Raw genomic sequence first — 24,203 nt, forward strand, 5'->3', positions numbered from 1 at the left:
CTGTATTTGCTGTTTTCCATTACACAGTGTGTATTGTTGATTTGACTCTTTTTGATTTGAGATTGTAAAAGACAACATGTGGTCCCCTAAAACTCATCTTGTTATTTGTAGTACATGCTGTAGAAAGCAATACCACTTAAAAATGCCCTTGGCTGCTATGCTGGACACATTCAGAGCTAGAATAACCTTCAGTCTTCCAACTGAATGAGATGGCAATGGATGGAAATGCATTTAACCAACAATATGGTTTGAATGGTGCCTTTTCTGAAATTAATGTATATTTTGTCTTACCAGGAATGGTAATTTATTATTGTAAAATGCTAGTAAACAGCAATTTTACAAAACTGAGAAACAAACACAATCTGAAAAATATCAACAAATGTGTAAAAATGTAAATATTGTTTCTATAACCTACTGTGCTATTGCAGTGAACAATTTAGTGGTGAAAAGTCAGTGAAATGCCATCTGGGTATTCAGGTGAATTCCCAGCTATATTTGGTTGAAAAGTGAACGTTTTCTAGCTGACTAGGACATAGCCAGGCTATATCCGAGTAAAACTTGTATCGGGGTTAACATAGCGTTTTTATGTCAAAATGTCTCTCAATCTAGATCTCTACCCCTGCAGACCTCTAGATACTGACTTTCACTCACTGGGGTATTACTCCAATGATCCTGTAAATTAAATTGCTAAGCAGCTTTAAACCTGCATAAATAATAAATAATTCATATTGTCTTGAAAGTATATTATCTAATTGACATTACTATATTTTACAAATTAATTTCAAATACCACCATAATGCTGGGTTTTACTTACTTGGATATGTGAGCTGGTAACTCAACATACATCAATGAATATGTTAAATGCTAAAAAAAATGGATGTGCCTAGTGAATACACAGTGTATATACCAGGTATACCATTACTAAACAGTTTTAAGTAGAGTTCTCAAAAAAAACATGTTTTAGAGCAGGGATCAGCAACTCACGGTCCTCGAGGGCCAAGAACTGCTGGTTTTCCACCCTCCCTTTGCCTGGGAGTCAGGTGTGAAGACAGTCTGGCCAATCAGTAGCACTAATTACCCGGGAGAAAAGAAAACCAGGGCTGGATTTGGATTTGAGGGCCAGAGCTGATGATCCCTGTTATAGGGCATGTACTTTACAAATTAAATATGACTTTATATCTTAAAATGTGAAGTCATTACTTTTGCATTATGGGGTAATGGCATATTCTGACAGGTTCCCACATCACTTGAGAGCCAGTGTTTTAGCTGCACACACTACCTACGTGGCCCAGGATTCAGACTTACTCTTCACCAGCATGAAGGATTGTTTGAATAGATTATTTGATATGCTACGCACTATTTCAGTATGCACACAGGTACAGATAGCTTTCAAATATCTAAATTAGACTAGGCTGAGGGGGGATTCCACAGAGGGAAAACCTGAGGCCAGAGGATGAAACAGAGGGCAGTGAGCTGACAGGTGACATGGTCCCTTGGTGGCACGGGATGCCGTTGGAGTGACACAGAAGGTGTGATAAGGAAGAAAGGAGGTTAGCAGCTCACAGGGGGATAAAGGACTTATCTAATGTTCAGTCACCTGGGATGGAGAGGGGAAATTAAAAGAGAAGAACATTGGCTTAAAAATTAGTGATCAGAAGATGAATGTTGACATGGGCTCATAAGATAAGAGGGACAGAATAAGGAGATCCAGAAGGCAGGAAAAGTTTATTGAGGACATTTATGAGACCCCCCAAAATAGATGAAGTGACTTCAATTTCCCCATCGAGATTATGCTGCTCATTCGTGCCTTTTTCTCCTCAGACTTATGTGAGTTAAGACTTTATATGGAGCACTTCGTTGAAGGTTTGCCTAATTTATCACTGCTGATTGCATATAGAATGCTATAGAAGGGTAGTCAGACAATGCATTATAACAAAGAAAACAAGCAATAATACAGGTGAAATTCCTTGGATTAAAAATGTAATTTATGGAACTATAGATCTATTTCACAATGAGAAATCCCTGGTTTCCAGTCATGTTCTTAAACATGATTTCAAATTCACTTTTAACTGCAATATGTTAGCCTGCACACCCTTTTCTTCTGAAAAAAATATTTAACATTTTTTCCTGAACTTTTAAAAACATCTCTCCTGGTTCATGTGTTTCTAGCAGTAGTGCTGTCGAGGATTCTCTCGGGAGTAACTATTGCAGTCTTCACTTACTATCAGTTTCAGAATCTTGACATAAGGTCCCAACTATTATTTTTCCCCATTAAATTCCATTGGCTTTTTTCACTCCCCTTGTATTTTCAACAACAATGTTCTTTAAGCTATTGAGAATTGGTCCTAGGCCCTTAGCCAATGTGATGTTATGGAGTTAACAGGGGACCATGTTCCTCTAAGGTCCTCCCTGGCATGGACAATTATCTGTGTGTTGCTTTATAAAAGTGAAATTTAGCGTGACCACAGCCAAATTGACCACCATGCAGCAATATTGTGCATTCCCCATTAAACCTGCCAAAACCAGACAAAATAAGAAGGTAGCCTCTATGAATAGTGGCATAAATCATTCATCAATTAACCATACAGGAAATAAGTAGTGTTCATGTTAAATTTCTTTTTCTTTGATAGTCTGCATAACCATTCTTCACACAGGAGTTGTGAGACAACACCACACTTGCATTTCAGAGGGTACAAAATTTGATGGTTGACTATATTATTTTGATATATCCCCAGAGGTGCATATTTTTTCAGTACACCCCTGGCTGGTATGTCCTGATTACATTATCATGCCCAGCTACTAAACAACATCTGCATCACAAGATACAAGTTCCTGCTTGACAAAGGAATGAGGAGAATGATGGAATAATGAAAACTAATAACAGTACAGGGCAACGTACAATAACGGAAGAGATATTTATCAAAGTCAAGGTATTATTACAGACTGCAGGTTCCACAAATGTATTTCATATTCACTATGATTTTTTTCATAACTCATAAGCCATTAGCTCTACCAAGACATACCTTTGAGGAGTCATGGTTGCATACACAGTCTGGTGCATGCATAATAAATTACAGCAACAGAGTTTAATCACACACCGAAGACTAATTTTGCTTTTTCACTTTGCTAGGAAATCTCACATCAAATCATACTTGCACTTCTTACTACCTGCACCTCTTCTGAGCTGTCATTGTTACTTCCTGTTTTATGCCATTTATGGAGTGGCTTTGTATACATTGTCCTCCTTTGAATACTAACATTTTTTAGCAGTATTGTTACTTTTTCAGTGCGTGGCCTCCAATAGCCTTACTATACACACAAACAGTACTGATCCAACAGGAATAGACAGTTCCTTGGTGGTTTGGAAAATCCCCATGCTCCCTCTTTTAAAATAAAACAAACATACCGTATGCACTTTATGAAGAGAAAATAGAGCTTAATCTGTTTTATGCACGTGAGCAACATTGGTTCACACTATCCAACGATGTGATGAGCCAACAGGATGAGCCATCAATGTCATTTAAAGATCAGGGAGTCTCTGCAGCATGGCTCAGAGAAGATATTTGACCAACAGCAGCCAGTCTAGGTGGGGAAAGTCATCTTTACGTCCTTCAAGTTTGTTACATCAGTACACAATAAATTAAAGGGAGAAATGTATTTGTAAAATGCACCTGACAAAGACCATTCCAGTAGAAAGACTGCTTGCATTAAAAGCACTGGGGCATATTTCTGTTAGGAGCCCCTTTTTTAAGATTTTGATGTTATAGACCATTTTCCCGGAACCACAGTACGGATGCGCGTGTCACTCTCTTTAGAACTAGAAATATTTTTTTAACCGCATTTCACCATTAAAAGTTTCCCTTTAGAAAAAATGGCCTACACTGCTCCTGTACTTTGGGAAGTTCTAAGGCTGGCTCACTGGATCAGTCTTTCATCACACAGAGGCAAGTGCAGCAACCCCGGGGCTTTAGCCAATGATACCAACACTTTGTTTTACCTCCAATAGACCGCAGACCTCTCTAAAACAGTCAGTCAAAGTTGTAACCTGGAGGATTACAAGGTTAAGCCCAGCTGAAGGAACTAATTTATGTCTGAGGAGCCTTTTTACACAATCCTCCCTTGGTCCCCCTACAAAATACTCAATTTCTTAAGAGCATCTCGGTTCCTGACTACCACATCTCTAACACATCATTCTACTTTCTTATAGTTGTTTACCAACTAGTTGCCACAATGATTACTCATCATGGGTACTGGCTGCTTTTTTCTAACTGATATGAGTAGATGGGGAGATCCCGTGCTGTGAAAAAGTATTTGACCGCTTCCTGATTTCCTTTATTATTGCATTTTTGCCATACAGAATAGTTTCAGATCTTTAGACAAAATGTAATATCAGACAAAGCGGAACCTAAGCAAAAACAAAACATTTATTTTCAATTATTACTTCATTATGGATATGGATGTTTGATAACTTTCTTCATTAAATAAATAAATTAATTAATTAAATAATTTATAAATGTACTTTGTTCCCCTGTGTCTATTACATTTTGTCTAAAGATCTGAAATCATTTATTGTGACAAATAAGCAATAGAGGAAATCAGGAAGGGGGCAAATATTTTTTCATGGTACTGTATGTTCCTGTAAGTTAATGCTGGCTTTAGTTTGAGTATTGTTTTTAAACTTCATATTAAATGCTAAATTGAACGCAACACAAGAAAAATAGGAAATTATTGCAAAGCTGGAATTAGCCCTGTTTTGCTTTATTTCATGCATGGGAGAGCATACCTTCACTTTCTGTAAAGGAATATGAGATCATTATCCGAGACGGTTTTGTCATGTTCTGGTGTATCTCTCACCATAGGAAACTCACAGACTGTAGTGTGGAACAGGCCCCAGAACCACCCACACTCTGAATATGCTGATACCTGCCATTTTTTCTTCAGTTGTTATTAACTGTATAATGACATAAGCCTATGTAGACCTATTATTATTATGCTTTATTCTAAAAACGAGAAGCCAGTCCTGAGGTTTTAACTGCTTTCCAAAGCATTGAAATGCATATTGGGCCAATTAATTTTTCACTCCACAAGGCTGTCCTGGGATTACCGTTTTGAGGCAGACCATCTATGCTTGTGCTGTGCGCATCAGCAAGATATCTGGTGCTCCAACAGCACTTGGTCTGAAGAACAGGAACATTGTATTTAGTTAATAATAGACATCAGTGCTCAAGAGTAAAACAGGAGTGACCACGTGGACCACTGCCTTGCATTCATGTCAATCCAATGAGAAAATACTGGTTACATGATCTTAAAAAAATATTAAATAAAATTGATTAGTTGCTAAATTCAATTAAATGCTTTCTTCTCGATTAGTATCATAACAATTATCTCACCAAGAAATGCATTTCATGAATTGCATGAATATTATGCAGATGATGTTCCTGTAATATTAATGTCAGGCCTACAATGAGACAAAACTGTTTATTAATAGGTAATGCAAATGGACTGTCTGTATATTTCATCCACAACAGTAAAAAGGTTAGTGGTCATAACATTTCATCAGAAGAGGAGCATTCACAAAAGATGAGAAAAATAAATCCCTAAGACAACTAAATTCTGTTTTCCAAATATTTGCATTGGTAATTTTTGTAATAGGCAGAGAAGTACATTCTGCAGTAACATGCAGGCAGTGTCAGTCTAAAAGATTCCACTGACATTTTCAGGGCATGGAACAATGTTTGAGCAAATGTCAGGACAAAATCCATACTGGCATGCCTATTTCCCAGCGTTTTCTTGACATTTCCCTATGGAACATGTGCACACATTTAAAAAACCTGCTAAGCTAACCCAGCCAAGAACAAGAAATGTGTTGCTGTTGTTCTTTGTGTAGAAACAATCTACAAGAACAACATCAGCTAGAAACAGTTCTAATGTTCTAGTTTTTACATGTCATACATTAAAGCTACAGTGTAGGAAACATAGTTTTCAAGGGCAATATGTAAGTAATTCGCCATAAGTGGCTGCAGTAGTTTGAAATATTGCAGTATAACACTCAAGTGCATTAAATGTTTAATATTTTATTGAATGCACATATTATACTTCATTTATTCGTGATCTTCCATGTAGTGCTTTCCGAAATCATTCACACCATTGATAATGATAAGCGAAGAAGGCTCTAAAAAAATTTACAAAATAGGTAATACGCTAGATTATACGCCCAAAAAGTGTAAAAATTATATATAGTATCTTAATTATAACTTTTAATTAAATTGAATCAATTACAGTATCTGTCTATAGCTATCTATCATAATATGTAATCATATATTTTTTTATATTATTGCTGAGAGAAAAAAAAAACATATTATATAATATAGCACATAATATATTTTGTTTCCAAAAAGATTGTCACACGTCTGTACTCATCTATTGTGTTTTACGAGATTTATGAACATATTGTATGTGTGTGTTGGGGGGGGGTCTTTCACCATTTTCTCATACAGATCTTTAAAGATTCTTCAGGTCCTTCAGTCCATGCCGTTGGACTGGCCTCTTCAATTCAAACCACACATTTCTATCCAGTTCAAGTCTAAAGACTGAGTTGGCCATTGCAAAACAATAATTTTGTGGTAATTTATTTTGAATGATTTTGAGGTTTGTTTGGGATTACTGTCTTGCTGAAAGATTCTGATTAGTGACAATGCTGGTGCATTTAGCAAGGGATTTGTATAGCATCTTGTCACTGTTTTATTCCTAATGGCTTGTATATTTGTGTACAAACACTTTGATTTGATGAATTAAGAGAACTATATCAAAGCAAAATTTAATCCCATTTCATTTTAATTAATTGTCCGATTGAATTCCGTGGAAAGCAAACAAAAATTATCACTTTTAAATGATCTTTCATGTTCACCATTGAAAATATGTCAATGTTCCTCTTAGTGTTTCAGGTCCTCTTCTACTTCATCTACTCAATACAGTAGCATAAAACATAATAACTGGATGGTTACAGTGGACAAATCAGAGCATGTAATGAGATATTACCACCTACATAGTTTTAAACTAGGTTTAAAATGAGATAATGGTTCTAAAGCACCAAACATTATAAGTAATTTTGAAGTACCTGTGTATTTCACTTATAATGGGCTGCATTGGGGGTATAGTTGCAGATAAGACTACAAAGAGTCTTAACTACTTAATAAATGGATGGCCTATGTGACAAGAGCACAAGGGGGAGGTCAAGATTCCACATGGCGTTCCAGGAGGACACCGCCGTAAGAAAGGTGTACAATGCTGAGGGGAATTGGGCCGCCTGTTGTGTTCCAGTTACAGTTTCAATAAGGAATACAATGAGGTCATGGGAGATGTGGACATAGCGAATGCCCTGCTGAAGTACTACAGCATCACGTGAAAGAAGGTGAAGTGATACAAGGCCTTGCTGTTCCACTTTATTGATGTTACAACAACTTCTTGCTACAGAAGGAGCTTGCAGGACAGAAGTGCAGACCCTTCACTTACCCCTGTATTTTGATGCCTTTCAATTTAAAACATTTTTAGGTAATTTTTTCTAGCCTTTCGGACCAGGCAATTTCATGATTTTGTGCTTTCTTTGTATTTTCTTTCGTAAATACAGTAACCTCAGCATTTATAGAGGACAATAATCTTTTATTTGCTACAGTAAGGAGTCAGTATCAATAGAAATACGTCAAATCAGTTTCAACATGATTTTAAACCTCGCAAATTAAACTATACAGGGTTTTATACATTTTTAATAACGTTTTTAAGCCAGTGTACGTGGAAAATAGATGTATCTAATGCACTGAATGTACTGAACGACAAAGGAAAAACTTACAGGAGGTGCAGAGAATTTGAAGAGTGAAGACCCTCTCAAGGCAAGGAACTTTGGTGTATACATTCGGTCCTGTACGGAGTCCTGTTCCTTCTCATCTACCCAACCCATGTAGATGATCTATCAAAGACACAGACACCATCCACTGAAGGAGGAGGGGGCTGGAATCTCATGAAGTCAGGTTGACTGCATCTTGATTACATTTCTTCCCAAGCCATTTTGACAAATGACAAAACCACTGAAGCTAACACTCATGACAAGAAGTCACTTCCTATGACATTGGGTTGTTATGATGAGCACTTGTGGATGCATTGCATACATAATGGTTGTGTTTTTTTTTGTTGTTGTTGTACCTAGGTTTTTAATGTATATGACTTCCATCATCTTGGGGAATTGCTTCTTTCATGCAATTTCTTCATCATAAAGAGGTGATAGTTCAAAATAATTTCAAAGGAAGTTGGAAGAATAACAAAGTGAGATCTACAGCACATACAGTTTGGATGGATCTTTGTCAAAGATGAATCACATAAAAGACTTCCCTTCAGACAAAGAACATGTCAGGTTGACTTTGATATATTTCAGCCTGTAGAAGAAGCATTCTGCATGTCTGTTCTTTTTGATGGCAATATAAAGTAAAAGACAACTATCAGTAAATTAATATTTTTAAAAAAAAATCATTTGTACAATTAATTAATGAATACTTACAAAATCACTCTGGGCTTTGGAGAATTTGTTTTAGTCTCTCTTTTTTCTTTCAAATATTTTCTTTATTACCAGGTATTAGGCATAATATAGAGAATGACCTGTATTTACAGTTTTAAATCGAGTAACTTTGTGGTGCTTGAACACTGATGTTGACATGTTCTCAGCTGCTACACAAAGAACTCCTCTCAGTAACTCATAGGGAATGCACAGGCAAGCAGATCATTAATATATCAAGAAAAGAAGAATGGCCATATGCACTCATTACTATCCTTTTACCAATTACCATTTATGAATTTCACACCAAATACAAAATGTAATCCTGGGAGAAATTAGTCCAATTATATATACACTTCCTTTATATATGCATTATTTATATATGCTCTTACTTTATATATTTGTAACGCATATATAAAGGAAGTGTATATATAAGACACACAGTGCTTGCTGAAACCATGCCATTGCTTTAACATTGCAGTTGTCAAAATCTGTAAATCACAGTTACTACCAGACAAAATGAGGCGCAACAGTCCATTAGCAGAACACGAGCAGCTGCTGCCCTTTTTGATTAATTGACACTATTCAGGCATGATTTGCAACTGCATTTTAAAGAACATTGATCACAGGAGAGCACCCGAGCCAAACCATATGGTGAAAGTGGCTGGGCCCAGCCGGCCAATCTGAATGCTGGCTTCACGTTAGAATGCAATGCAGGCAAATCAATACGGGAATGGAGGAAGGAAGTGTTCTTTATTGGTCTGGCTTCATAAAAGGAGACTGAATTAATCTAGGTAAGCTGACCTTACAAAATATACACTCTGCACATATGGAAATCAAAACAGACCACATGAATATTTCATTTCTGTATAGAATAAACTTTAAGGGGGCAATAAGCAGATAATAAATTCTAACATTTATTTGGACACTAGACATGGGGGAAATATTGAACAAAATAAATATTTTAAAGGGACTAAATAATATTTCAAAATATTTTTAATTGAAAGTTGTACTTTCATGGAAATCTATTTTGCCTTATTTTTTTCAATATTTAACAAAGTCTTCAAATTTCAAACTTATTTCTGGAACAACTCCACTGAGTCCATGGGATTGTTTAAAATTTTAGTCAGAGAAAGGGCATATGCACTTAAATTAAACCCAGTCGCCCTTTCAGTAAACTCTAAAAGAGTGATTAAAACTGAAAAATATAATAAACAGGATATGCGGCCTTAAAATTGTGGTGCCGGGCCTGGAGTACCTGTTTGCCTGCTCGCTGTTTAAATACCATTAATAAACACATATAAAATAAGTTAGTGAGCAAAGGCATATAATCATACCAGACTTATGCACCATTTCAGGAGTAAATAAAAATATGAATTAGTTATTATCCACTTTTACCTTTAATATTTGAGATATATTGTATTGAGAATTTTTTTCATTTGTATTTATAGATACACACCTAATACAAGTTATACAAGTTCTTCAGCAGAAAATATATTTTATCAGTCAACAGTATAATTTACCATTAAAATGTTATTAGGGGTAAGGGGGTTGCTGGGTGGCTCATACTGTTAAGGCATTGTTCTAATGGACAGGCCCCTTAGTCTGGTATTGAATCAGACCATGCCATTGCTGACTGTGGTCAGAAGCTCCATAGGGAGATGCACAATAGGTTCTGGCATGATCCAAATGCTTGCTTGTCTTTGTGCATTTAACTGTGGTCGAATTAAACATTAAACTGTTTTTTAATGGACACAGACATATTAACTTAATTCCCTAACTTTTTTGCCTGTTAGAAATTGTCTACCCAAATAATGGGGTTTAACATGATATGGTCAGTTCTGACTTTTGTTAAATGACCTCATTGCAATTTATGGTGTCAATCATTCAATTAAAACTAATTAATAATGTAGTCTTTACTGAGATACAAAGAAAGATTCATCTGGAGGGTTTGATTTAATTTCATTCAAACTACTTTTGACTGAATCTGGCCAAACATCTATATATTCATATAAATGTAGATTTTTTACATAGCTATAAACTTAATATGAATGAAATGATCAAGACCTAGTTGTCATTAAACACAGTACATCCATACAGGTGTTTATTGTAGTGATGTTTATTTCAATGTTATATGCAGTTATTTGCTGTTATATGCGGGTATCTGTCTTCATGCTCTGATACGTTATACTGCCCTAAACACTACAAAAGTTTATCCTCAAAAAATATATCCTACTTTTGCTAAATAAGACAATTTCCTTCAAATTCTTGAGAAAAACTGAGCAACCGGAGTAACCTGAAAAAGCAGGTTGATGTTTACAGCATTTTCAGTCCTGCATCTGCTAGGTTGAAGAAAACAGTTTGGGAGAAGGACTTTTATAGCATGAATCCAGAAAACCCAAAGACTAATATAATAATCATGTTACATTCAGAAAATTCCAGATCAGCATTCACTGGAGACATTATGCAATAAGAAATTCAGTCTAAAAAAACCTAATGCACCTCTACTTAATTGCAAGTGTTTTTTAGACACATGGGGACGGCTGGAGACGGCTGTGATGTTAATTGTGTGGATAATAATTGAGCGGTTATTAAATCAGGGGATTTTCATTCAAGAGATATTTATGGTCATATTTATGTAAATGTAGGTGTGTTATCCTCAAAAGGCCTTCAAGTAATGTGACACACTTTATATTTTTCACCAAAACGTTAAGAAAATAAAGTTGCAGCAGTGTTTGTTCATATATATATATATATATATATATATATATATATATATATATATATATTAAGCGCACATTCTCATCTTTTATTTTTAAGGGTATTTTCATACCATACTGTATTATATTTTTATATTATTTTGGTTTCATCATGCAGAAACTACAGCACTTTTTATATAGTTCCCCAATTTCAGGATGCCATAATGTTTGGGACAAATGGCTTTACAGGTGTTTCTGATTAGGCCAGATGTGTTGCTTCCTTAGTGCAGGTATAAGAGAGCTTTTAGTATCTAGTTTTGATTCTATCCTTCTGATTTCCTTTGGAGTCTGTTATTAGCATTTCCCAACATGAGGACCAGAGTTGTGTCAGTGAAAGTCAAGGAAGCCATTGTGAATCTGAGAAATAAGACAAAAATGGCCAGAGACATAGGCCAAACCTTAGGCTACCCAAATCCGACTGTTTGGAACATCATTAAGAAGAAACAGAGCCCTGGTGAGCTCAGAAATTGCTAAAATAATAAGCCCCCATCAAGCCTCCGTTCATTTTTCTTTTCTAATGTTGCTACATAACATGTTTTTGGATTTTTGGATTAGATTATGTACATGCACACATCCCACACACAATCAAGAACATTATTTTCTGTTCATAAGCCTGCTATAAATTTGTTTGCTTACCTGCTGATTTACTGGAAAATTTCTATTGATCTTCTTCACCTGCAATAAAAAATACATTTTCTTAGTTAATACACTCAACACACTAAAATGTCACGGCAGTACTAATTATTATTATTCAATTTACAATAATTACGGACAGTAGTTAATCTAGGGCAGTTTTCTCACCTGAAATTCAGTCAACCCTCAGTAAGTTGGGCCTTGTTGTCAGTCAGTTATCTAATTGCCCCTTTCCAGTAATCTACATCAATAGCCACTATAATAATAATAATAATAATAATAACAACAACAACAATAATAATGTTCACCACACACTTTCAGTTGACTTATGCATCACCATATGAAGCCAGCTAATCAGTCCAGCATCCTCACGGTAATTTAAATGGTTAATAATGCAAGGATATTTAGCTTACTCTAATAGATTCCTGGCTATAAGCCTGGAAACTGTTCTTCAGTTAGATTGTTTCACAAAAAAAAAAAATAATAATAATAATAATAAGCAAGTCTTTGAGTAAACACGGGACAACACTCTTGATTATGATCTGCATCAAAGTTCAACATAGGGATTTTTTTCTATGGGTGCTTCAAAATAATTTACAAGAACATTTTAACACACCTTCTTACTGAATGATAATTCTATTTATATGCAGGATATCCACTATATTAGGAATATGTGCTGGCAAAAACTGAAAAAGTTACAGAGTTGTGAGGGTTTGGGTACTTGGGCATTAGGGAAGTCAGAAGAGAAAAAATAGTGCAACCAACTTTGCATGTTTTGATAGGATCATTTATAAGGCCCCCCATACTAAAGTATTGCTATACCCTCATATTTAAAGCATACAATATACATACAATGGCCATTCCTCATATTCACAGCTGTTAGGCAAACCAGCCCATTAAAATGCAACACCCCCTAACAGTGAATACAGCATTGCAGCTGATTAGCAATGGATTTCAGAGATATAACCCTAGAAGCATAAAACCAATCATGGTGAAAGCCCACCAAGACATTGCTGGCACCGTTAATCTGCTCTGCCCATTGTTTTTATTTAAAAGGGATAAACATTTATGAATAGTATATGAGCTGAATGCATTACTCACTGGAGGCGTCAAAAGAGGCGCATAGTGTTAGGTACTCACATTGTGCTTTGTGAGAGCAGATATATTAGTTGCTATAGCTTGAAGCCAGTCTAAGCAGTCTTCAGCAGTAGGGCACTGGATTACCCCACTGCAAACCCCATCCACGGCAATCACTTGAAATGCATTTTGCCTGAATACATGTCAGAATTAATACGGATGGAAGACATCACAATCAAGACTACCATACAATACATGGGAAATCTATTAATTCCTATGCGGTTGCTTTACTAGAATCATTACATCAGTTTTTTTTTTTCCAAAGAAATCTAAGATAAATCACCTGGTCAACTAAAGCATATAACTAGTGTCAACAAATCAGATAATAGTTCATCACTTATTCATCAAATGTTTGCTATTGTTTTCCACAGAGAGCAAGCAGGTTCTATTAGAAAATAAATTGTCATCATAACTTATTCTATTTCTATACCTGCTTTGTACAGAAATTCCATTGAGGCAATCATAAAACTTTTTTTATGACAGAATTATGACACTGCTAGCTTGATATGTCATGATCATAACATAACTAATTTTTTTTTCAGGATGGATTAAGGCAGTGAGACATTCCTCTCCTCGCTTGTCTATCCACTGGGTCGAGACAGGTCTTTCATACTTTAGTTAGGCTAAGTACAGCTAATCCATATCTCCCAAGCTATCTTTTTTTTGCTTTATGATGAAATTCACAACATAACCCATTACAGTGTTTGTGCCTGACACGATTCAGTTTTACCTGTTTTTAAGTTGACAAACGTCAGGGTGGAAACCATATATTACTGACATGGAAATACAGTTCAATTTCTGCCTGGTTTAACCTTGAACAAAATGGATATGCAGATTGATCATGTTTTCAGCCATTATTCACAAGCAGTCAGTTCAAGGCATCAGGAGACCTCCTTATCCCATTTATCTAATTTTATCTTGTGATGTTGACAACAAATTTGGTTATTATCAGTGATCATGACATAGTGAGTTGGTAACATCACATCCTGAGATAAAAGATTGCCTCAACAGAATGACATTTTTGTTCAGATTGGTTATTTTTAGATTTTTGGTGTTTACGGTTATGGAAATACATTTACAGTTTTGGAAAATGATTGGATTCCATCAACACTTTGTCATAGACATAAAAATAAAACCTTTTTCCTCTGGACAACTGAACAAACTGTGTTTGTGAAGAAAAAAGAAAAAAAAAACTGTTGCTTTGCATGCAAGTCAAATGTTGATTGAATATAAGCCTAACTAAATCTTTCCTTGGGTTTATGTTCTTATATAACATTCTTCGAGCAGTTTAACCATCATATAAATTAATGCTGACAAGCTGAGTGGCAAGGCTTATGAGATATGCATACATTATCTTGTGCAGAAAGAAAAGTTAAATTCACAGGTACTTAAAAGTTTGTTATTCTCTACTCCCTTTCAGCTGTGATGCAAAAATCATAACTTTTCTCTTGAACATGTTCTTTGTCACTCTTCAGTAAAAGTTAGTTTGTGAAAATATTACCCTGTTGAAGCAGGAATATTAGGGTACTGGGACAGGGGTTAGCAATCAACGCAATCCAACAATTTTAATACATCTTAATATATCATACATAATACATCTATATCCACTTTATGTTTGGCAAATACAAGGGCATGGCTATGTTTGTTGATTTTGTATATTCATTTTTGGTGTGTGCGTTGGCCAGGAGATAAGTGTTCACAATAAACACTAGATTACTGACTACTGCAGTCTCCCAAAAAGCAATGAATTTACAACACAGATGACTCAAGCTTATCAATGCCACATGGGGGTGAGATAATAATAATATTTTTTCCACCCATGTTGGTTACATGCAGATAAAGCATTGTTCAGTAAATCCTGAATCATCTATATTGGAAACGAGCAGTGGAAGTGTCATTGCAGGATGATACTACTTTTTGTTATTGATAGGTGATGTTAGGACCAACAATGTTAGGTACAATTGGATACTTGTCTGCAGAGCTGGTATGTGAGTAAGTGACACCCAAGGTGAGATCTTGAAAATGGGCCCCAAAATAATAAATAAAAAAATTATAAATAAAAAAAACACCACACAAGGGCCCCTTAACCATGCCCGGGCCCTAGGCAGTTGACTATAGGGTCTAATGTTACAAGATGTTAACAATTTCACATTGGACAATTTCCCATTGGTTAACATGTTTGGAATGTGAACGACGCACTTGCAGTTGCAAGCAGTCGGTAGGTACAAGCTACAGTAGGTACAGACCACCTCTCTCTCTTTTACAAAGCTTCTAATGGACAAATTCTCTGGCAATACGTGGGTGACATTCACAGCAGTAACATTAGCAACAGCAAAGGGCATTCAACCCAAACTAATATTAGTTTTCAGTTATAATTCCTGCCAGCTAACGCACATATTTCAGAATTGAACATAATGCTAATTCTTGTAAGATACTCACACTTAAAACGTGTTGGAATTGATTCTCCTCCCTTTATTTGTTCAAATTATATGATTTTGAGTAAATAAAATTTGTTTTTGTGGTGTAGATAATGTGTTCAAAACATTATCCAAAATGTGACATTTGGAGAGGTTTTTGGCCATCTTGGTAAAACCCTTGCAAAATGTGAAAATCACAGAATCCGTGGCACCTGTGACTTCTGTGACAAACACCAAGCCATAGCAGTATATGCCAATCACATAATGAAATCCCCATATTCATTATATGAAAATATTTTTCTCATCATTATGCAATATTATTGAGGGTGGTGAGGTTCTTCGGCCTGTTTTGTAATATAGGGGTGTTGCATCTCCTTGTAAATTACGCCCTTGCCTACAGTACAGCTGCACAGCCACATGGAGATGTTTGCACCAGTCTAAAACATGCATAAAAAAGAGAGACATTTTTACATGAAGTTCTAGTATTGTACATCAAGCTTAAGCTTACAAAAGCAATCTGCATAAAAATGTTTTATAAATGAGGTGTGCCTAATAGGGTTCAGTCTCTAGGTGAAATCCTTTGCATTTTATATAACACTGCAGCATGACATCATTCAGGATACAAGGTATTGCTGTGCTGAATGCCTTGCACATCCTGGGGGAGTCACACTACTCTGACAGTGCCCCTGTCCCCTGGGAGGTTCTGACAGAAAACTGTGGTTGCTCACCTGCAGACATCTGAGCCTGGGACATACTGCGAGAGACGCGAATGGAGCAGGGGAATAAGGCGCAGGTCAACCCATCTCTTCTCCCATCGTAACCCTGGAGACGTGGGCCAGGACGAGCAAGATAGTGTATCCTGAAAGAATTTTGAATGATGTCAGAAATGGACAACTATGCAAACATACACATAGCATACACGCAAATAGCAAAAATATACTTGGCACTGAGTTGACTAAATGTTTTAAAACACTGGATTCAATGATGTTACCGTATTATTGGGATGATAGTTCAAGTGCAAGCCGCTATCACACAGAGGTGATGACGTTCCACTACTCTGGTCACTCGGTACACCTGATGGAAATGGCAACATTCATAATGGCGTACACATCTTCAAATTTAACAGCACTTCACAATCCACAAAATAATGTCCCCTTCGCATTAAAAATCTGTGTGTGTGTGTGTATGTGCGTGTGTGTGTGTGTGTGTGTGTGTGTGTACTTTGTGCTGAATTTGCCTTGGCATGGGTTATATCAGTTGTGTGAAAGTGTGAATCACATTCTAACCCATGGGGTTCAGCTAAAAATAAGGGATATCTCTGTGTGAAGCATATGTGAACATATGGATAAATGCTGTATTTTCCTCACTCTTCTGAAAATCATTGAGCATACTACTGTACAAACAAGAATGATTTAACACGGAAATCAATAATGCATTCTACTATTCTTTTTACCTTTTATGCATACGTGCAATAATAATTTATAGCCCTAAATTATTTTTTTATCCCATTTTTGCACTTTCAGTTACATTTATTAGCCTGTCGCATCTCTGCTGGTCTTCTCCAAAGCTCATGCGGCCTGTAGGCAGTCCACCACCTGTGCTGTGCAGTCTGGGCTTTGGAGGATTACACTTTATGTACAGCTGGACTGGTGAACTACAAATGCCAAAGTGTTCAGAGAAGTCATCAGTGTGCCATGAGATGAGGATGGTCCTGTAGGGTGGTTTACAGAAGTGTGCCCCTTATCAGACCTCCAAAGGAGAACAGACTGTGTTTACAGTGCTGACAAAGAGTCAGCCAGTTATAGTGTTATTGCCCCAATACGGCACTGCTGCCATCATTTACTGATTAGAAATAGCATTATGTAAACCTAAGGTTTTCCATACACAGTAAAATCATGCTTGGTGCTGTTGGAAAGCTGATGTCACAGGGAACATCTTGGTCGTATTGATGGTGTGGTACAGTGGGCACTGAATAAAGATCTTGGAACACCATTCAAAAGTTAACAGTAGGTAATGCAAGTAATGTTACATTCATAACGCAAGCCGGCTGATTGATGTTCCTGTAGTTTTAAAGCCCTAACGGACACATAGAACTCAGGATATCTGTATCCTGTAGTCACTGGCCTACTGTATACACTAGAGCCATCCCAAGATACACAACTGCATCCTTGTAGGCTACATAAGCCAGAGGCATGTTAGCACAGAGGAAATGTAAAAACATTTTTTGGAGTCAGATTACTGAGTTAACATTTAATTAATCCCATCCCAGTAGAACCAGGTAAGACTGTATGCATTCCTTCACCACTCAGATACTTCCGCTGCGTCGAGGGTATACTTACAGTCCCATCACCCTGAATGAACCGTGGACAATTGTATACCATTATGCAGAAGCAAAGTTGCCATTTGCAAGGTCAGGATTTGATACCAGGCCATGAGGCATATGCTAGAACCCAGTGTTTTAGGAGGACGAGCTATCCTGCAGCTCGAAAATCATTATTATCAAATGAAAGCTATGCCTTCATTACTGAGCTGAGGATGTGGCTCAGTCAGTATGTACAGCAGTGACATTATTAAGATCCATCTGTTTTCTAAACTGCTTACTCCTGGTAAGGGTTGCAGGGGGGTGGGGGAAGCCTATCTCAGCAGACACACACACCATTCATTCACACATTCATAGCTCAAGGACAATTTAGACTCTTCAATTAATCTAACCTGCATGCATATTTGAACTGTGGGAGGAAACCGGAGTACTCGGAGGAAACCCACGTGAACACAGGGAGAATGTGCAGACTCAGAAAAGCCCTCGGCCGGGACTCAAACACCAACAGCTGTACTCACTGCACCACCGTGCCACACCATGATTAAGATAATGGTCTAATTATAAGTTTCTGAATTATAATTGATTTTATGCACATACGCAATGAGTTTGTTGTACAGAGTACTGCAATACAAGAAAGATTCTTCAATCAATTTTGGAAAACAACCGTGGAAACATATTCATTTGTGGTGACAGCTGTAGCTTAATTTTGAGGCACGATATACGGGTCTATGTATGGACTTATTCATGTCCACCAACTGTGGTTTTTGTCCTTAATGCTTAGTAAGAAAAAGTGTTTTGTGTTAAGTGTTGTTAAGCATCAGAGGTACCTAAAATAAACATGAATGCTGTTTAAAAGACAAAAAAGTATGCACTAAGCTATTACACTTAGCTACAGATAGCAAGGCTGTTACAAACAATTTTGGAATTTCATGGCAGACATGCAACAACATACATGTGCAGTCTTCACAAAGAGGCAATTTCAGAAAGGCTGGCGTCTTTTTCAAGAAGGAGACTGTAAGTGTCACTTCCTCTCCGGCGTTTCTCAATACTTGCACCTGGAACACAGATGTAGGGGGAACCTCTATGAATATTATGTAGACAAAGACAGAGATGGCTGCAACAAGTGACAAAAACAAAGAGCCATGCCCAATGGCTGCAACAAGTGATAAGACTGAGTTTTTACGAAACCAGCAGTGACAGCATATGGTAGCATGTGTCAAGCTAGCACATGGTGGTAGTGACTTACTGAATTTAACAAATCAGTGAACTACAGCCCATTGTATCTCCCCTTCCCTCTCCCTGTTATGGGGATCATGAAAACTCATTCTCCAGTTTTCACATTTCCGCCCTCTAACGTGTGGCTCCCACAACTATGAGAGCCACTCACTCGCTAAGTGAAGGCATATTGACTTTACTTCCTCTACCCCTGCTTCGTGTGCAACAACAGCAACATACTTTATTGGTGCCAGAGATTGGAATTTAATTTGTACCACAGATTTACCCTATAACACAACCTCACAGTTTCAGAATCAGAATATGGATATGGACACCTTTAACCACCGTCAGGGTGTGAGGGAGCAATCTCTTTGGAAACTGATTAATAATATTTAACTGATTTACCGACCCTAGACACCTTCACCAAAGCACATTCATCAGCATTTTATACCCACTCACTGGATTCAGGAAACATTTGAGAATGCTGAAATAACACCCTAATGGGCCACATAGATGCCACAAAATGACAATAGCAACAAAAACAAGGGAACATTATTAGTGGAGTAATGCATAGCTCCGTCTTAATTGTAATGGATAAATCACACTGCCCAGCATGAGAGCTATAAAAGAAATGGTACCCTGATATATTGCTCTAAAGTGCTAAAAGTCTACATGATCCATCACTGCCCGACACATTTCTAATTTAATTATATCAACTTCTTTCTAAATTTATTTCTCCACCAGGAGATGTGCTGCCCTGCTATGATAGGCATTAAGGATGAATAGATTATGACTGAATCTGATTTCTCAGTATAATACATAAACTAGGACCCAGCTGGGATATTTATACCAAGCTTATTAACATTTTGCTTCCGCAAAGTATTCATGGTAATGTTTCGTACATTTCAGAGTTAGGCTGTCAGCAAAGTGTAAGATATATGAGTGCCTTGGAAGACTTACTTTTAAAGGAGGATGAGAAATACAGTGCTTCACACAATGAGGGGAATGCAAAGCAAATGTCATTGTTTCCTGACAAACTGATGTGATTATTAACAAGCATTAATTACGAGTCAATTTAACACCAATTTGCCTCTTTGATTTACTGATACAGCCTTGACCCTCCACTTGGAATGTAATGGCTGCTGAGAAAGCTATAGTCTTGAGGACTTTTCAGCTCAGGAATCCTTCTGTATGCAAAGTAATGCCACCATTCTCTGCTACAAAGATGGCAATAACCCCTCAACTGACCCCAGCCGAAAGCTTTGCAGGGAAAAAAAACATTTACTCCATTATCTCACTGAAACTGCAGCTTCTTGCAAGCACTTGCTTTTTATTATTTCATGTGAATGCTGGACAGGATCCATGACGCTGCACATTCATCAATAGCAGCAGTTCACACCATGTTTTGAATTACATCAGGCGAAACTGGTGCAGTGGTGATGGTGCAGTAGTCCAGACAAGTATTGAATGCACAATGGACTATGAAAGGTATTATTGATAAGAATATTGAGGGGCTTCTTGGTTTAGTCAATATTTATATTTACACATCAGTAACTCAGTGTTGATAATCTATCTAATGAATAACAAATAATATAAAAAGATCAGAGTAACTTCACTATGAAAATCCAGAATGTATTACCCTCTCTGACATTTAATTGGACCTTTGATCCATTTAATAAGTGCATATTAGATATCTTTAGAAATCCTACTGCCAAGAGCCAGTCTAACAGCATAACCTTTAGCAAAATAGGGTAATTCTGAACAAGGAGCAGACATTCTGAAAGAGTTTACAGTGCTATGAAAACATATTTGCCCTCATCCTGGTGTACTCTATTATTTCATATTTGTCACACTGAATGGTTTAAGATCTTCAGACAAAACTATTTTACAGAGGGAACCTGAGTAAACACATTTAAAAAAAAAAGATTATTTCATTTCATTAATTTAATTTTTTAAAAGTTATAAAACACCCAAAAGTAACCACTCCCTTAAACATAGTAACTTGTTGCACCACCTTTAGCAGCAGTAACTGCAACAAAACTTTTCCTATAATTTGACATCAGTCTTTCACATCGCTGAGGAGGAATTTTATCCCACTCTTCTTTGGAGAACTGCTCTAATTCAAACAAATTGGTCGTTTTTTGAGCATGAACTGCTTGTTCAGGTCCTGCCACAGCATCTCTATTGGATCCAATCTAATTATTAAACTTTGTCAATTGTTTGAACTAAAATATTTACTTTTTCACATGGGTGATACGGGTGTTTAATAGGTTTTTCATTAAATAAATTACATTTTTAAAACAAATGTGTCTTATATGACTGATATGCAATAATATATTAAATCAGGAAATGGGTAAATACTTTTCCATGTCACTGTATATGGAAATGAAAATAGTGGGTATATGCTTGATAATCCCTACTGTGTGCCCCAGTGTAACATTTTTTGCTTTTGCGTGCCTTGTCCAGTTGTTTATTTGAAAAAAAAAAAACACACACAGTATACATTCCCTGAGGATGGTGTGGAGACTATTTCAAAGGGTACATATCAGAGCTTTTGTCAAAATGACAGATTAGTTACATTGGCAAAGGTTCAGTAATATTTTGCGTAGCATCTGCCCTGAACAAAGTGTTGCTATTCATCTATGATTGTTCTGCATACACAGAGTAGAATTTAAATGACTGACATTTCTGAACACATTCTGTGCTTTTGAATAGAATGTAAATCAGGGAGTGGTGGTGTCCAAGGGAATTGCTTGAAGACACAGCTGCCATCTGTGATGAGTCCAGGACAGGACAAACCTAGCCTAGTAGAGTATGGTACTGTCAGCATGAATCACCTCAACATGAAGTTTATGTTGAGACATCCATTTAAAGCACTACTGAACTTTAATCGTTAAGATGCATAGGCCACTTTTTCCAAACAAATAGCCTTTCATAAAATACATTCATTTAATTTGGAATATTGGCGTAACTAATGCAAGGAATATATATCTTTTTTTAAATTTACAATGTGTAGGAATACTTTGTCAATTTCTATTGAATATATAGCTTTTCATTAAGACACTTTGCCTGACAACAATGACTACTTTCAGCCTTTAATTATCATAATGGGCCCTATTTTAACAGTCAAGGTGCAACTGACTGGTGCTCACAGGCACATATATACGCTCGCAAAATGATGTGGCAGAAAGATGGGCAAAGCAGAATGTTATAGGTTCCATTCACAGAAGAATAACTACAAATAAACCATCTTTGGACAAATAAACCCTTTGAAGTGTCTCAGAGCTGCACATGGTGTCTGGTGCCCAGTCTGCTCATTCTAAATGAATTAATGTAAGAAGCAGCACAAATCCATCATAGGAGACAGGGTGTCGGTTTCTTTAGTATTATAGATGCTTCTCGCCTTCCTTTTACTCTCCAGTGTTCCTTTCTCTATTTACAAAACATCACAATTCCAGTCTAGTTTCACCATCGGCCCAATTTCGTGGCGATGATCTGAAACTGTTGACAGAATGTACAAAACAACATTGTGAGAGCCTCAGATATGTGAATGTTACCATAACAATAATGGGTGCTCACGTCACATTGATCAAAAGAATTGCCAGAAGAAATGCAGACAATGCGAATGCTGTTTTACCAATTTCATTCACTTCAGGCTAAAACCAACACACGCGGCATCACACATATTGATTCAGATTGTCATGATAAATCATCGTGGTGCCTTAGATACGTGTTCTCATTATGTCATGTCCCACAGCTGGGAGCAGCCAGCATATGTGTAAAAACTGAGCAACAAACGGTGTCCAACAAACCGAGTAGCAAATAATTATTTGTTAAGGTCAGAGGGACATGGTGCATTGTACTGACATCTGAAATAGGGGCGCTAAATATTACGCAGAGATTGACAGTAAAAAAAAAATCAGCATGGCTGACAGTGAGACATTTCCAAATTATACAATGCAATGAACACATGCAATGCCAACATTGGCAGTGCTGTTAAATAAATATTCGGACAAGGATAACAGTTGCATTACACAAGTGATTAATGGGCTGTTGAATAGGCTAACAGAAGCACATCCTGAGAGTGATGTGCATATTAATGCACACTATCTCCTAATGGCACCATAATCGTATACCCAATAGTGTATAGAAATATATGGAGAATGTATGCATTTACTGGAATACCTTTTTTTTCAATGCCAGGACAAATTGATGCTTGGTTGGTTTAGTGTTTAGAAACAAATTGAAACAAATTTTTATAAATATTTTATATATGCCTAATGTTGTTGTGGTATCAAGTCACAGTGCAAACGATCTCATCTACTGGCAGCATCATGTTGTACACCTACTTTTAGTGAAAGAATCCATTTTTTAAAGAGCAAAGCAAGCTAAATAACTATAACTATAAATAATATTGTTCTTTCTCAGTAAGTATCTCACCATTTAATATCATTTTATTTGGGAGGAACTGGTGTCCGGCTCACATGAAATACCATGGACGCATGTGGTAGCGTGACTCTACATCACTCTACCTCAAAATCAGACAGTGCTGTTCACACGACACAGCATTATTTGTTTTCTGAGTCACAGAATATACTTTGTATCAATATTTAAATTCATGAATTCCAAATTGTTAGAGCATTCTATGCAGGTAAATGCATGCTAGTGGAAACCAATGTGTTGGGATCCGACAGCAGAGGGAAGCATAGTAGAGGTTCTCAGATGTCACTTTACTGTGAAGCGGGTTGCAAGGATTCCCCTGGCAGCAGGAAACTGTAGCTCTGTAGAGATGGCATGGTCAGTGAAAATGATGCCAATGATTCGGTCACTTGGGATTCAGGCCAATGTATAATAGATCTGAAAGATCTACATAGGGTTTGCAGGCTTGTGACATGTGACATCTGCCAGGAGCCACTTCAGCATGCAGTTATGAAAAGTAAGTAAAATATTCTGCACATTCTGAACAGTGTATATTCAGTACACATTGTTCGGTAACATGTACATTTTCAATTTGCTGGTTAGTTTCTTTTCCCACACCGTGGTCGAGAGAATAGAGAGAAGCCCATACTAAGAGAAAAAAATAACAATATGTGGACTTAAGTGACAGTATTTTTTTAAATTTTTTATTGTTTGTCTAAGACTGCATTTTTGTACTCCTGAGAGCAACATGGATTCTCTTC

At 36.8% G+C, this 24,203-nt stretch overlaps 1 protein-coding gene across 1 annotated transcript in view; it reads right to left on the bottom strand.

The window, feature by feature from the left end:
* Positions 1-24,203, bottom strand: part of sntg1 (syntrophin, gamma 1) — a 139,034-nt gene that overhangs the window by 17,892 nt on the left and 96,939 nt on the right. The window contains exons 10-15 of the mRNA XM_064347057.1: positions 18,761-18,863; positions 16,480-16,562; positions 16,217-16,347; positions 13,075-13,204; positions 11,938-11,976; positions 7,847-7,963 (exon numbers count right to left, since the gene is read on the bottom strand). Of these exons, the coding sequence (XP_064203127.1) occupies positions 7,847-7,963; positions 11,938-11,976; positions 13,075-13,204; positions 16,217-16,347; positions 16,480-16,562; positions 18,761-18,863 (603 nt within the window). The remainder of the gene's footprint in view (positions 1-7,846; positions 7,964-11,937; positions 11,977-13,074; positions 13,205-16,216; positions 16,348-16,479; positions 16,563-18,760; positions 18,864-24,203) is intronic.

The sequence above is a fragment of the Anguilla rostrata genome, chromosome 8 (assembly GCF_018555375.3).
Source record: "Anguilla rostrata isolate EN2019 chromosome 8, ASM1855537v3, whole genome shotgun sequence".
In the NCBI taxonomy this organism is placed as follows: domain Eukaryota; kingdom Metazoa; phylum Chordata; class Actinopteri; order Anguilliformes; family Anguillidae; genus Anguilla; species Anguilla rostrata.